This window comes from Meles meles, chromosome 19 (assembly GCF_922984935.1).
Source record: "Meles meles chromosome 19, mMelMel3.1 paternal haplotype, whole genome shotgun sequence".
NCBI classification, from domain to species: Eukaryota; Metazoa; Chordata; class Mammalia; order Carnivora; family Mustelidae; genus Meles; species Meles meles.
In genome coordinates, this window is record NC_060084.1 from 48,104,769 (window position 1) to 48,121,118 (window position 16,350).

General features: G+C 40.6%; 1 protein-coding gene across 1 annotated transcript in view; it reads right to left on the reverse strand.

Annotated features, from left to right (window-relative positions):
- Positions 1-207: 207 nt before the first annotated feature.
- Positions 208-16,350, reverse strand: part of ZNF112 (zinc finger protein 112) — a 36,569-nt gene continuing 20,426 nt past the window's right edge. Inside the window, exons 4-5 of the mRNA XM_045988585.1 lie at positions 14,528-14,623; positions 208-3,687 (exon numbers count right to left, since the gene is read on the reverse strand). Of these exons, the coding sequence (XP_045844541.1) occupies positions 1,178-3,687; positions 14,528-14,623 (2,606 nt within the window). The 3' untranslated portion in view covers positions 208-1,177. The remainder of the gene's footprint in view (positions 3,688-14,527; positions 14,624-16,350) is intronic.

The window sequence follows — 16,350 nt, forward strand, 5'->3', positions numbered from 1 at the left end:
CCTCTGCCTTCGGATCATGATCCCAGGGTCCTGGGGTCGAGCTCTACATCGGGCTCTCTGCTCAGTGGGGAGCCTGCTTCCCCCTCTCTTTGTCTCTCTACCTGCTTGTAATCTCTCTCTGTCAAATAAATAAATAAAATATTAAAAAAAAGAAATCAATCAGATCAAAAGAACTTTGATGTCAATATGGAGACTAAAGAACCAAAGTATTGTAATTTTGACATTTATTAAGAAAGTATTTTTCATTAGTAACCATTTCTGACACTTTGCAAATATTACAGTAAAACTCTGCCTTAACACAGAGGGCAGGAGTAAAAAGTCAATTATGTAAAATGCAGTGTAACCAAAAACATTGTTTTTCAGTTTGTACTGTCACTTAAAGTGCACATACATGTGTACATACACACACACACACACACAGTGCTAAACTTAAACTGATGGTATACTGTATAGAAAGAGACCACATGGTAAGAATTCAGCTCATCCTGTTTAAGACAGGACAAAGGATGGGAGCCAATCCCCACAGGATTACAGCCAAGTTCACGTAATTTCAGATTGCAATATTGCTTGATATCCAGTATTTCAAGGAATGTTTTCACACTTGAAGTGCCTATATCAAGGTTACTTGCAGGATTCCTCCTCCAAACATTTTAAAATGGTTTTTTTTTTTGGGGGGGGGGTGAGCTTAATAAAATTTTTAAATAGGATACTTGTATACAGTTTTTGTCATTAGGCAAAAAGTACTGAGCACCTACAATGAGTTACACAATGTCATGGTTTTGTAAACTCAGTAATGAACGAAGCCCCTTCCCTCACTAAGCTTCTATTAGGACATGGGTTTAGGCACACTCATCAGAGTGTGTAACTTTTGTAACACACTCTGTACAAAAAAAAAAAAAAAGTTACTCTTACAGAGTAACTTTTGTTACTCGTATCTTTCAAAAGCCCTAGTGCAATGATAGTTAAAGTCATGCACAATACCTGTTAAAGTTGTGACAAAATTCCTTTTTGGAAACTCTCCAGTTAGATGTCTCTGCTGTGTGGTCTGACTATTGTGAATGTCGAGGTTGGGCAGAAACATTACATTTTCATTAAAGAAATTTTTTCTACTGTAATACCTGTAGAGATTGGAAAATTTCAGTTCCTAGTTGAGGGCTTCAGAACAAACAGAACTGTTTTATAGAACTTCATTTCTGTATGGATTCTCTGATGAAGGATAATCCTTACTATACTCTTCACTTTTATAGAATTTATCACCACTGTGGACTCTCTGATGAATAAGGAGACCTGAGCTCCAACGGAAACCCTTACCACATGCATCACATTTGTATGGTTTCTCTCCTGTGTGGACTCTCTGATGGGCCTGAAGGTTTGATCTCTGACTGAAGCCCTTTCCACACACCTCACATTTGTATGGTTTTTCCCCAGTGTGGACTCTGTGATGAGCTTGAAGACTTGAAAACCCACTGAAACCCTTACCACACTGTTCACATTTATAGGGCCTCCCTTCTGTGTGGACCCTCTGATGTGCTTGAAGGCGTGAACTCTCACTGAAGCCCTTTGTGCATACCTCACATTTGTATGGTTTCCCTCCTGTGTGGACCCTCCGATGTGCTTCAAGGCGTGAACTCTGACTAAAGCCCTTCCCACACATCTCACATTTGTATGGTTTCACTCTAGTGTGGACTCTCTGATGACCCTGAAGATAGGCTCTCTGACTGAAGCCCTTCCCACATACCTCACATATATATGGTCTCTCTCCAGTGTGGACACTCTGATGGCTTTGAAGGTATGATCTCTGACTGAAGCTCTTACCACACTCATCACACTGGTATGGCTTCTCTCCTGTGTGGACTCTCTGATGGGCCAGAAGAGTTGAGGCCTTACTGAAGCCCTTACCACATTCTCCACATTTATAGGGTTTCTCTCCAGTGTGTACTCTCTGATGAATTTGAAGATTAAAGCTCCAACTGAATCCCTTCCCACACTCCTCACATTTGAATGGTTTTTCTCCAGTGTGGACTCTCTGATGGCCTTGCAGGTGTGAACTCCGACTGAAGCCCTTCCCACACTCTTCACACTTGTATGGTTTCTCTCCAGTGTGAACTCTCTGATGGCCTTGAAGGTATGAATTGCGACTGAAGCCCTTCCCACACTCTTCACATTTGTATGGTTTTTCTCCAGTGTGGACTCTCTGATGGGCTTGAAGGTATGAACTCCGACTAAATCCCTTGTCACACTCCTCACATTTATAAGGTTTCTCTCCTGTGTGGACTCTCTGATGAACATTAAGAACTGACCTATGACTGAAGCCTTTACCACAGGCATTGCATTTATATGGCTTCTCTCCAGTGTGGGCTCTCTGACGATCTTTAAGTTTTGAATTCCAACTGAAGCCATTCCCACAATCCTTATAAGCTTTCTCGCCAATGTGAATTTTCTGATGACCTTGAAGATACGAATTTTGGTTGAAGCTGTTACCACATGCATAATGTTTATATGGCTTTTCCCTCATGTGGACTATCTGAAGGTCCTGAAAATGGGAGGCCAGACTGAAGCCATTACCACATACCTCGGAATTATAAGGAATCTCTCCCATGTGAACCCTACACTGAATGTTAAGATTTGAGCTACAAATAAAACCCTTCTCATATTCCATATCTGTGTATAGTTTCTCTTCAGTGTGGGTTTTCTGGTGGACTTGAAGACAAGAACTCTGATTAAAGACATCCCCATTCTCTTCATATTCATGGGGTTTCTCCACAGTACAGACCCTAAAAATACTGTTAAGGTCTAAGCTATGACTGAAGTCTTTCTCATAAATATTGCATCTACAGGAAGTCCCCCCGGTGTGAATAAGTTCACAAGTGTTGAGAGAGGGGCACTGACTGAAGTTCTCACCATATCCACATTTACATGGCTTCTCCACTGTATGCTCTCTGTGTTCTCTCTGATGGGACTGCAGGTGTGAACCCTCAAAAATACAACCATCTCCTCTATGAACACTTTGATTAATACAAAGAGCTGAACTGTAACTGCAACCCTTTCTACACGGACGGTAAGAATGGGTCTTCCCTTCTAAGTGTAACTGCTGATAAACTTCCGAGCTGGAATCATCGCTGAAGTCTTTTTTGTACTCATGACAGGGATAGGACTTTTGCCCTGTTTGAATTAAGTCTTGATTAAGCAATGAAGCCTTCATGATGTTCCCTCCACAGTCATGGCAGCTGTAGTTTTTTTCTGTTTGGTGTACTCCCACATTGTCATTGTGATGTGATACCCAACTGGTGCTGTCACACTTACAGAAATTATTTTTTATCAAAATTTGCTGACATCTACACTGATAATTATGTGACTGTGTCAGATACATTTTCCTCCAGGAATGCTGGGATCTCCAAGATGGAAATTCTTGACTTTCTAGGCAATTGGAAACATCCTCTATATGAGTCAGTATACAGTTCTCGTCTTCAGAAATATGAACTGGCACTCCTGCCCAAAGCTTGCAGGGGACATCACCTCGTTTTTGCAACTGAGAAATATTCCCTTGAAAATTTTTCATGGAATCTGGACACCTGGTTAACCCGCCTGCACCCTGTTGCCAGGTCTGCCGGGAAGAAACCTCTTTGGGAGAAATGTAGTATAATCCCACTTCTTGACTACTCTCCATATTGTGTTGACTCTTGGCTCCTATAACAATAAAGAGAATTTAGATATGTGCACAAGTGAATTTTTTATCCAGAGATTTTCAAGATTTTGCACTTAGGTCATGACATGAAACTTTAATGAACTATGTTTCCATCATTTATTCATGTTTATTTGACAGACAGAGATCACAAGGTGGCAGAGAGGCAGGCAGAGAAAGAGAGGGGGAAGCAGGCTCCCCGCTGAGCAGAGAGCCCAATGCGGGGCTCAATCCCAGGACCCTGAGATCATGACCTGAGCTGAAGGCAGAGGCTTAACCCACTGAGCCACCCAGGCGCCCCTCATGTTACTACTTCTACAAGTACTTAGAAAGTAGCTCTTCTTTGGTTATATTCAGGAATATAAGTAGGATCCACATAATTCAGGCTATTTGTATGCCTCAAAATCAGGCCTTTGCAACACAACCTAGAAACATCAAACATGGTAGCCCTGTTCGAAAGATCTATTAAAACCATATAAGTATTATCATGGGTTTATCATGAGTTGCCTGGAGATCCCACAGACAAACTAGAAGGCGGTATTCTCGAATTGGAAAGAATAGGATTCAAGTGGACAAATGGTTTTTGTCCTGATAATAACTTTTGCTTTTTTTCTCTGGCATGTGGGTATGGCAATGTTTTAGTTTGTGTTAGGAGATAGTGTTAAATGCTGTGCAAAGGTAAACACAGAGGCATCATATGGCCTCTCTCTAATAAGCTACTTATCACTATGAGAATAAACAACTCTTCTAAGTCACTTCATGCTATATCAGTTTCAACTCTTTAAAAAAAAATGGTATGGTATATATGAACCATATCATCTTTATCCATTCGTCTGTTGAAGGGCATCTTGGCCCTTGCCACAGTTTGGCGATTGTGGCAATTGTTGCTATGAACATTGGGGTTATATGGCTCTTCTTTTCACTGCATCTGTATCTTTGGAGGGTTATAGAAGGGAGGGGGGTTGGGGGTTAGGTGAGCCTGGTGGTTGGGTATTAAGGAGGGTACATATTGCATGGAGAACTGGGTGTGGTGCATAAACAACGAATCTTGGAACACTGAAAAAATAAAATTAAATTTAAAAAAATTTCACGATTAGCAAAGGACATTCTATAGGTCAGAATGTGAAACACTGTGACAGAATTCAACTCCAAAGACAGAAAAAAAAAAAGGAGGTGGAGGGAGGGAGCACAGCCAAGTTCCCTGGCACCTTCGGGTGTCCTTTGAGGCAAATCACCAAAAACCAAAACTCAATGAATGCTGACTTTGGCTTGTGTCCTTTTCCTGGAAAAATACTTTAATGTTTAGGGATTTTGAAGCACAGACTTGAAGACAGGCACATTTTGGTGGAAATGGTCTGTCACTTAGTTATTAACACTCTGCTTATAAGCAGACAGCAAATCTTCATATCCTGGCAAGAAGTATCCTTCCTGCAGACAATGGATTCAGCAGGGCTGACATCATTCATTTATTGAAGAGTGACATAACACAGTTGATACTGAAAAAAACATGTCATAAACCCCAGATATTGAAGAGGAATATAAAGTGAAACAATCTTTTAGTTCCCATTTTGGAAAAGAGCAACTTAAAGCTTTTATTTTTTTCTTCTTGTTACAGGCTTGGTTTATTTTTTTTTAATTATGTTCAGTGCCACTGTATAGTACGTAATTAGTTCTTGATGCAGTGTTCAATGATTCATTAGTTAAGTATGTACTCATCACGGCACATGCCCTCCTCAATACCCATCACCCTGTTACCAGTCCCCCCACCGTCTGAAACCCCCAGATTGTTTCTCTGTTCTCTGTTTCTCAGAGTCCATAGTCTCTCATGGTTCACCTCCCTCTCTGATTTCTCCCCCTTTGGATTTCCCTCCCTTCCCCTATGGTTCTCCATGCCACTGCTTATGTTCCACGTATGAGTGAAACCCTATGATAATTGTCTTTCTCTGCTTGGCTTACTTCACTTAACAGAATCCCCTCCAGTTCTTTTCTTTAAAAGATTTTACGTATTTATTTGACAGAGAGAAAGGGGTGGGGGTAGAACAAGCAGAGGGAGCAGCAGGCAGAGGGAGAAGCAGGCTCCCTGCTGAGCAGGAAGCCCAATGCAGGACTCGATCCCAGGACCCCAGGATCACGACCTGAGCTGAAGGCAGACACTTAACCGACTGAGCCACCCAGGTGCCCCAACATGTATTTTTCTAACACTTGGCAGCCCATTAACTCTCTACAGCATCCAGAAAAGAAAGCAGTAAAACAGGATTCTTTTCATACATGAATACTATCCTCAAACATAATCATTCTTCCTTTTCTGTGTTTGTCTGTCTGTCCACACTGGAACGTATTATCTACCAGGATGAACTCTTTGATTCCAGCAAACAGAAGTTACTCAATAAGCGTATGATGAACAGATCCTGTGGTGAGTCATTCTCACTCTCAAAACTGTAAGGGCATGGATACGTGTTGTTGTTCGTGGGAAAGAAACTGGTGACGGTAATTTTGCCACAAAGTTGAAAAGCTGTGTAAGAGGCAGGGCAACCGTTAGGGGATCACCTGCTGATGAGAAAAGCCAAGGTCACAGGAATCTTGTGGATTCTTTTTAATTTTTAAAATAACTTAAAATAGTGTATTTTTTCTTGTATAAAATCTACAGGTAACCCCTCATTATCCCCAACTTAAAAAAAAAAAAGGAAAACGAAAATGCCACACTGATGCCGGGGTGGCCTTAGAATCGGGGGTACTGCAAAGACGGCAGGGTAACACTTCATGGCACAGCCATATGTACTCCTCTTGGTACTTAAGAAAAAAGCGAGTGGGGCGCCTGGGTGGCTCAGTGGGTCATGTGTCCAACTCTTGATTTTGGCTCAGGTCATGATCTCAGGGCTGTGAGATCAAGCCCCATGTCAGACTCTGTGCTGGGCATGGAGCCTGCTTAAGATTCTCTCTCTCTCTCCCCCCTTGCCCTTCCCCCCTACCAAAAAAACCCCACAACATTTAGTGATGTCTCTGGTTTCTCAAAAGCCAGGCTTCCAGTTATTACATGAATATCTTATCACATAAAGATGAAGTGAAGGAGGGGCACCTGGGTGGCTCAGTGGGTTAAAGCCTCTGCCTTCTGCTCAGGTCATGATCCCAGAGTCCTGGGATCAAGCCCCAAATCAGGCTCCCTGCTCAGTGGGGAACCTGCTTCCCCCCTTCACCCCCCTCCACCTGCCTCTCTGCCTACTACTTGTGATCTTTGTCAAATAAATAAATAAAATCTTAAAAATTTTTAAACAAAATTTTAAAATAATAAAAAATAAAATAAAATACATTAAAAAAAGATGAAGTGAAGGGACATATTACAGGAGGCAGATAAAGTAAATAGCTTATGCATGAGAAGCTTGGCATCTAGCTAGAGTTCATCATGATGCTTAGCTTTGTTTGGTATCATCAGAAACACTCAGTATGTATTCATAAAGATACCGTTTAATATGTTCTATCTTTTGGGACTGACATGGTGGCTTGAGGACATGACAGCAGCTTGCTATAACCAGTTTTTTGGGGAGTGTTATATGTACACAATGATTCTTGGAACACTACGCCAAAAACTAATGATGTACTGTATGGTGACTAACAATAATAAAAAATAATTTAAAAAAAAACCTCTTTCAATAGAGAACCGTACATCACGTATGACATGACCCCTCTCAAATATTTAAGAGATTAAAGTTTCTATTTGACCAGTGGCTTTCCAATGTTAAAGGAATACAGGAAGGGAAAAAAATGGTTATTTCACTTGGTTTCAGGCTCTATGGAAAAATTACGCATTTAACAACAGTAACCTGAACTTCCTTCAGCCAGGGGTGCATACCAGAACACCTTGTCATTTCCTTTCCTTCTCTCAACGTTTAGTTCTATCTTAGTATCAAAGGTGCTGATGAGAAACTGTGTTAAGTCAAATTCATAAATGAACTTTTCTGATGGAGAAAATACGCACTGCAAAAGAGCACTAAAAGACTTCATCTCAGGGAGGAAAGCTGAGAATTTATTTCACCTCCTTAATGATCCTGCTTTAGAGTTGGAGAAAGTGCATCATTCCAGCATCTTCTACGAACCAATTCAACAACAAATGTTATAGGTGTTGTAAATACCAAACAATTCCTTTAAATTTAATAGTTAGCTAGTTAGTAAGAGTTAATAATAATGAATTAAGAGAAAAAAAATCGCAATTTATATTTTCTTTTTCTCTCCTCTTTTAATAGAAGCTAGTCAAGAATATCAATCCGGGTGACCCAGGATGAGATGACCCTGCACTCTTACTGACCCTCCCCCCCTTTTTTTTGGTGTAGTGTTCAATGATTCATTAGTTGTTTATAACATTCAGAGCTCATCACATTACGGGCCCTCCTTAATGCCCATCCCCCAGTTATCCCATCCCCTCCACACACCTCCCTTTCCACAACCCTCAGGTTGTTTCCCAGAGTCTTACTGACCTTTTTGACAGCAAGAGAAAGGAAGGCACTTTTCAGGCAGTAGAGGATACGGATAAACACTTGTATAGCTGGCCACTCCCTTCACCACATCTGAGACTTAGCTCTGTGAGCATATATTTAACCTTTGGAGGATTTCTTGGGTCTCCACTGCTTTTCCTCACCATTGAATGAGTTTGATCTTTCTGTTTTGGAAGGTTATTAGTTATCAATTCAGTTTCCTTATCAGATTATCGATTTCTTCTCGTGTTAAGTTTTGGCAAGTTAAGCTTTTCATGGAATTGGTCCATTGCATCTAGGTTATCAAATCTGTGGGCTTAGAGTTTGTCCACAGTATTCCTTTTTTATCCTTTTAATGTTCCTAGGACCTGGGTTATGTCCCCTCTTCCATGTTTGATATTAGTAATTTGTATCTTCTCTCTTCTTAGTTGGCCTGGCTAGATGCTTACTGATCTTAATTTTTCAAAGAACCAGACTTTTTTTTTTTTTTTTTTCTCTATTGGTTTCCTGTTTTCAATTTGATTTCTTCTCTAATTCTTATTATTTCTTTTCTTCTGCTGACTTTGGATTTAATTTGCTCTTTTTTTTCTGGTTTTCTAAGGTAGGAACATATATAGTGGATTTTAGATCTTTCTTCTCTCTTTTTTTAAATATTTTATTTCTTTATTTGACACACAGAAAGAGAGAGATCACAAGTAGGCAGAGAGGCAGGCAGAGAGAGAGGGGGAAGCAGGATCCCTGCTGAGCAGAGAGGCCGATAAAGGGGCTTGATCCCAGGACTCTGAGATCATGACCTGAGCTGAAGGCCGAGGCTTACCCCACTGAGCCACTCAGGTGCCCCAGATCTTTCTTCTGTTCTAACATATATGCCTATAGTGCTTTAAATTTCCCTCCGAGCACTGCTTTCTCTGCATCCCATAATTTTGATAAGCTGTGTTTAATTTTCACTTAGTTCAAAATATCTTTAAATTTCTCTCAAGATTCTACTTTAACCCATGTGTTACTTAGACGTGTGTTGTTGGCTCTCCGTATATTTTAAGATTTTCCAGTTATTTAGTTTATTGTTTCTAATAAAATTCAATTTTGGTCTGAGAGCAGACATTGTATGATTTTTCTTTAAAATCTGGTAAGGGTGTCTTATGGCCCAGAGTGTGGTCTATCTTGGTGGATTTCCCCTGTGAGCGAGAGAAGAATTCTACCTTTCTAATTATCCAGGTTAAAAAGGGCTCCAACACCCCCACTCCATGCCACAAGGCTGTAATTTTAGAATCAGTTTTAATTCAGTCTTCAGGGGGAAACATATAATATATGGAAATAAGAACAGGTTATGCAGAGTGGGAGCAGAGGGCAAAATGCAGAAAATCCCCTTTATATGAGAGCATAAAATTGGCAGGCCTACCATAGCATGAGATCTGATATCAGAACCACTATTAACAATCAAAAAAGTTATAAGAAAAACAGATTAAACATATGTATAATTTAAAAACCAGATTTGTATATTTTATTAGCAACATGACATTTTCTCCATATCTTCCTTATGTCTGAGGTTAGTTAAGGCAAATCTAGTAAGTTTTCTATTAAAGTGGCTCAGTGGGTTAAAGCCTCTGCCTTCAGCACAGGTCATGATCCCAGGGTCCTGGGATCGAGCCCCGCATCGGGCTCTCAGCTCAGCGGGGAGCCAGCTTCCTCCTCTCTCTCTCTGCCTGCCTCTCTGCCTACTCGTGATCTCTGTCTGTCAAATAAATAAATAAAATCTAAAAAAAAAAAAAAAAGCAAATTTTGGCAGGGAATTATAATTCCAAATAAACATCAGTTTGGCACCTGTAAGATGTCCCTGAATTTTGGGGCGCCTGGGTGGCTCAGTGGGTTAAAGCCTCTGCCTTCGGCTCAGGTCATGATCCCAGGGTCCTGGGATTGAGCCCCGCGTCAGGCTCTCTGCTTAGCGGGGAGCCTGCTTCCCCCTCTCTCTCTCTGCCTGCCTCTCTGCCTACTTGTAATCTCTATCTGTCAAATAAATAAATCTTAAAAAAAAAAAGATGTCCCTAAATATTTATGAAAGGTTGTGTTAAAACTTGAGGTTTAGGGGCGTCTGAGTGGCTCAGTCAGTTAAGCCTCTGACTTTGGCTCAGATCATGATCTCAGGGTGCTAGGACTGATCCCTGCATTGGGCTCTGTGCTCAGTGGGGAGCCTGTTTCTCCCCATCCTCTCTGCCTCTCACCCTTTCGTATGTTCTCTCTCTCTCAAATAAATAAATAAAAGATTAAAAAAAAAAAAACTTGAGGTTTAAATTAAGGTTAACATACAAAGTTAAACTACGGTTACAATTATTAACACAGTGATGTTTGATATCCTAGTAAGCCATAAGGGAATTAAAATTACCGAAGGAAACAGCTGAGAACAGCTGAGACCCACTGATAGGAATGGGGAGTTTCTTTGTTCAGTGCCAGATAATAATAAACTCAAGAAAGCATAGTTAAAGATGAGGAATTCTTAGGGACTGTCTGTAAGAAAAACACCAACTTCTCAGCTGTTCTTTTTCACTATTGGGAGTGACAATCAGGTTGGGACAGAGAAGGAGATCAGAGTGCAAGAAAATATCTATGAGAGATTATTTAAAGATAATGCTGAGGAAATCTGGCCCACCAGTAGACTCATGGCACTTTATTTTTATTTTTAAATTTAATTAATTAGAGAGAAAGAGAGAGAGACCAGGCAGAATAGCAGAGGGAGAGGGAGAAGCAGACTCCCCACTGAGCACAGAGCCAGACACTGGGCTCGATCCCAGGACCCGAGGATCATGACCTGAGCTGAAGGCAGACACTTAACCAATTGAGCCACTCAGGTGCTCCTCATGGCATTAAAAAAAAAAGAGGGTGGGGGAGAAATCAGAGAGGGAGACAAACTATGAGAGACTCTGGACTCCCGGAAACAAACTGAGGGTTGCAGAAGGGTGGGGTATTGGGTAACCGGGTGGTGGGTGTTAAGGAGGGCATGTGATGTGATGAGCACCGGGTATTCTATGCAACTAATGAATCATTGAACCACATCAAAAACTAATGAAGCACTGTATATTGGCTAACTGAACATAATATAAATAAATAAATAAATAAATGGATTAGTGCCATGAAGCCAGGGAAGCTTCAATACTGAAAGAGTTTAATATGTGTTCTGAAGATACTTTGGTCTTCACTGAAGGGGAAATTTCTGGGTTACTTCAAGGTGTTCCAATGCTGGTACTGGCCTCTGGAACCAGAAGAGCTGTGACACTCTGGGGTGTGTGTGTGTGTGTGTAACGCACGTGCACACACACAGTCATGCCCAAGTTGCTCCTGGTAATGTGAACGTGGAGCTTTCTCTGCAGTAGTTGACAGATACAAAAATCTCACACTACATCCTGCTGGTTTATCTGACGTCCTTGACATGGGCTTTGGAGTCTGTCATTCCATCCTCAGACTTTCTAGGAGCCTGGACAGGAGGAACGACTATAAACTGGGAAGGACTGAGATATGTTCAGTGTCTCCTGAGAAATAAGAAAACCGAGCCACAAGGACATGAAAATGTACCCCTGGTTGAGGGGGAGCACTGCCTCCCCGTGGTCTTGGGGGGACCTCTTGCCAGATATTGTGCTCACTGATGTACAGAGTTGCTGCTTTCCAATCTCTTCCCTCAGAGAAAATAAATGCCAAATACTTTTCTGAAAAGTTTAGTGGATTCAGATCTAGCTGTAGCCAGCCAATTACCAAGAGAAAGAAGAGCACGATAATTTGTAGGGAGCACCTTCTTACTTAAGATGAAGGGACACCTGGGGGCTCAGTTGGTTAAGCCTCTGCCTTCGGCTCAGGTCATGATCCCAGGGTCCTGGGATGGAGCCGTGTGGGGCTCCCTGCTCTGCCCCTCCCCCTGCTCCCGCTCTCTCTTGCTCACTCTTTCTCCCTCAAATAAATAAAATCTTTAAAAAAAAAAAAGAAAGAAAGAAAGATGGAGGTTACTAAAAGTAAGGATCTCATGGTTAATGAAGTGGATGGTTGGGATATTATGGGAGATGACATGCTCTCATAATGCAAATGAAAAAAAGAAACAAACTCGCTATAGAAGAAAAAGAAAAGAAAAGCCCCGAAGCCCTTGGTTTGTGGAGCCATGATGCCTGTCTGGCCCTAGAGACCAAAACTTCGCTTTCCATCCCTGCTGGGAATTTCATTTTTCATCAGCAGCCACCGACACTGTTAGGTACAGGGCTGGTAAAGGGTCATCCTTCAGAGCCCCTGGGGACTGTGACACCTCATGGAAGCGAGGGCTGCAGGTGGCTCTAAGGGGTTGATGACTGTACATCAGACGGAATTAACTAGGCAGTTCCACGAAACAGATTCTGTTTACTTATGTGGCTTGATAAGTTGACCATATGTATACCTAATCACTTGTTTTACTGTAAGTAAAATTATTTTGCTTATCACTTTTCAAATATGAGACATGATTTAATGATTGGCAAGGAAGGCTGTACTTTTTTGAAAACAGATTACGAGATATTGCTGGATATATTTGGAACATATGACCTAGAACAGCGTGAGGACACTAATGGAGAGAAACCATTTGTGAGGCTTAAAATCGATTTAGTAGGTTATGCATATAACTTAAAAAAACCCAGAAGATATTAGAGGTACACTGCATGTCCAGATATCATTGCATGAAATGCTTGTTTCAGATGCGCAGATATGTCCATATACATACATCTGTCTATACAGGGTTACATTACATAGTGGGGGACGTGACTGGAAAAGTACGAAAACCACAGGTCTAACCATTTGAGGAAAGTATAAACTTCACAATGAAATAACAGCAAGGCTCAAATGCAAAGTTCAAATGTGGAAATGCGGAAAACTATCAATGAGTAGGTTTGTACCTTTTAGTTTCATGCCTATATGGGCTAAAGTTTCAAAATATAAGGAACAAATTAGCACTTGAAATAGATTCTTTCTCTCCCTCAGGATATGTGAACCCTGAGAGTACAGCTTCTTTTTTTCTGTTTACAATGGCCACCAGTTGAAAGTTATACCCTAGATCCTCAAGAGAATGAAGATTTGAAAAAAAAATTAAAAATCTGGGCATTTCTTTAAGCTAATAACAAACTATCGGAGAAATTAAGAAAACAATCCCATTTACAACTGCATCACAAAGAATAAAATATCTAGGACTAAATTTAACCAAGGAAGTCAAAGATCTATACATTGGAAAAATTACAAGACACAAAATTAATGAAGAGAATTAATGAAAGAAACTGAAGAAGACACAAATAAATGGAAATATATTTACACTCATGGATTGGAAGAATTAATATTGTTAAAATGTCCATGCTACCCAAAGCAATCTACAAATCCAGTATAATCCCTATCAAAATCCAATGGTATGTTCTGCAGAAATAGAACAAACAAGCCCAAAAATTTGTATGACAAAAGACCCCAAATAGACCCCAAATAAAAAAAAAAGAAAAAAAAAAGAAACTGTGGTGTATACACACACACACACATATAACACACACATATTATATATACACACACTGGTGTGTATATATGTGTGTGTGTATATATATACACACATACACACACATATATATACCTATATCTGTCTATAGATATAGATAGATAGGTGTATACAGATGTAGACAGATACATACATACAGATATATATAGATAGATAGAGGTGTGTGTGTGTGTGTATATATATATATATATATATATATATATATATATATAGTGTAATACTACTCAGCCACAGGAATGTAATCTTTTTTTTTTAAAGATTTTATTTATTTATTTGAGAGAGAGAGATCACAAGTAGGCAGAGAGGCAGGCAGAGAGAGAGGGAGGAAGCAGGCTCCCCGCTGAGCAGAGAGCCCGATGTGGGGCTCAATCCTGGACGATGACCTGAGCTGAAGGCAGAGGCTTGAACCCACTGAGCCATCCAGGCGCCCCAATGGCTACCTATCTATACTCAAAGATACTAATTAGAATTAGGATAGGCCTTCATCAGAAAACAAACAGCATTCTAGAATATGCTTTGATTGTGCTGATTTATTCTATGCCTGCCAGCTGTCCCACGGAGGACTGAGGACAGTTAGGACCTTGCATCTGTTAACCAATTCATTCACTCAAGGCAAAGAGAAAAGCAAGTCGAGTAACCCGAAGCAGAAGCATAATTATGATGGTCCGATGGGCAGCAGTGAGGCAGAGCAGAACAGAATGAATGAGCAGAAGGAAACACCTACAGATAAATATGGAAAGCCAGAGGGGGCTGGGGGCATAGACAGCTTAGGGCCCGACATGTTCTGACTCATGTCTAAGGGGAGAATCTCTAGCTGCTGTGTTACTGCAGGACAGCTCTTACCTAAATATCCATCTCTTTGGGCTTCTGTCTCCACCATCAAGAGCTTTTCTTCTCTCTCCAGCTGGAATATAAGGTCTGGCTTGAAGGGCTGATTCCCTGAAGAAAGGCAAGGAGAGCAGAAGTTTTAAGTTTTAATGAAGTCCAACTGACATTTTTTTTTTGGTTTCTGAATCGTGCTTTTGATGTCTAAGAACTGTTTGCCTAACCCAAGGTCCAGAAGATTTTCTCCTGTGTTTCCTTCTAGAAGTTTCATACTTTTACAGTTTCCATTAGGTCTTTGACCCACTTTGAGTCAATTTCTTAGTGAGCTGCAAGGCATGGGTACAGATGCATACAGAAGTCTAAATGTTTCAGCACCCTCTGTTGAAAAGACTGTATTTTCTCCAGTAAATTGCTGTGGCACCTGTAATACATCTAAAATAGTTTTAGGGGGCGCCTGGGTGGCTCAGTCATTAAGCCACTGCCTTTGGCTCAGGTCATGATCACAGGGTCCTGGGATATAGCCCCATATTGGGCTCCCTGCTTGGTGGGAAGCCTGCTTCTCCCTCTCCCTCTGCTGTTCTGGTGCTCCCTCTCTCGCTGTGTCTCCCTCTGTCAAATAAATAAATAACATCTTAAAAAAAAAATAAGTAGTTTCAGACTGGCTTCTTCCATCTCGCTGCAATAAGCAAATCCACTAGAAATTCTTCAGGACTGCAGTTTGTTTTCCCATCCCCCTCCCACTGTACCTAATGCTAAGGGGACACAGTCATGTGCTGTGCTCCTTAGCTAGGTCCCTAAGTTCTTTCTTTCTTTGCTCTCTTCAGTGTGGTTAGGGTACCAGTTTCGAATCTAATTAATTTCATTTGTTTCATTGCTCTTTTAGTTTTAGATTATCATACCTTCACATTCTTATTTTTTTCTCTCAAAATTATATTTAAATTCTAATTAGTTAAGAGAGAGTGTAGTATTTGTTTCAGGGGTAGAATTTAATGATTCATCAGCTGCATATAACACCCAGCGCTCAAGACAACAAGTACCCTCCTTAATGCCCATCACCCAGTTACCCCTCTTACTTGTTTCTTATTTAATTTGTATAATGCGTTGAACTAATGGATTCTCAAAAGTCCAAACCAGACAGAAAGGCACCCCCAAAGGAGTGTGACACGTATCTTCCATGCTCTTACCTCCCACCCACTATATGAGACTAACTTCACGAATCTCTAATTAATCCTTCTTGGGTTTCTTCTTATCAAGACAAGCAGATAGACGTAGGTTTCCTTATTTCCCTTCTTTCTTACATGAATCGCAGTATGCTATTAACGCTCTTTTGCACTACTTCCGATGCATTAGATTTTATCTATATTTATATCACTTTTTATATATTTTTATATACATTTATACTTTTATACAAATATCATATATTTATATTTCCCACAACTTTGCCCAAAAAACTCCAGTGTTGAGTATTTGAATTTTTGCTCATCTCACAGGCGAGAAATGGTATTTCAGGATAATTTTACTTAATATCTCCCTTGTGTTTCATGAAATGGAACATCTACTCATGCGTGCGGACATCTATGCATGTGAATATATGCACGTGCACACGCCTACCTTCTAGGTCTATCCCCCGAGACAAAGAAACAAAGCCACCGCAGTAGCAGGGACAGTACCCAGCATTCAGACCTTGTTGTTAAAACCATTCTCCAAGAAACAGATGACTCCAGCGTTGGGGTTATAAAATAAAAGATGAACACAGAACAGCATCTATGCCATAAAGTAAAGGAAGTGCTCAAAAATATGGTGGGGGCATATCACAAAAGGCCAAATTTGGAACAATTTTA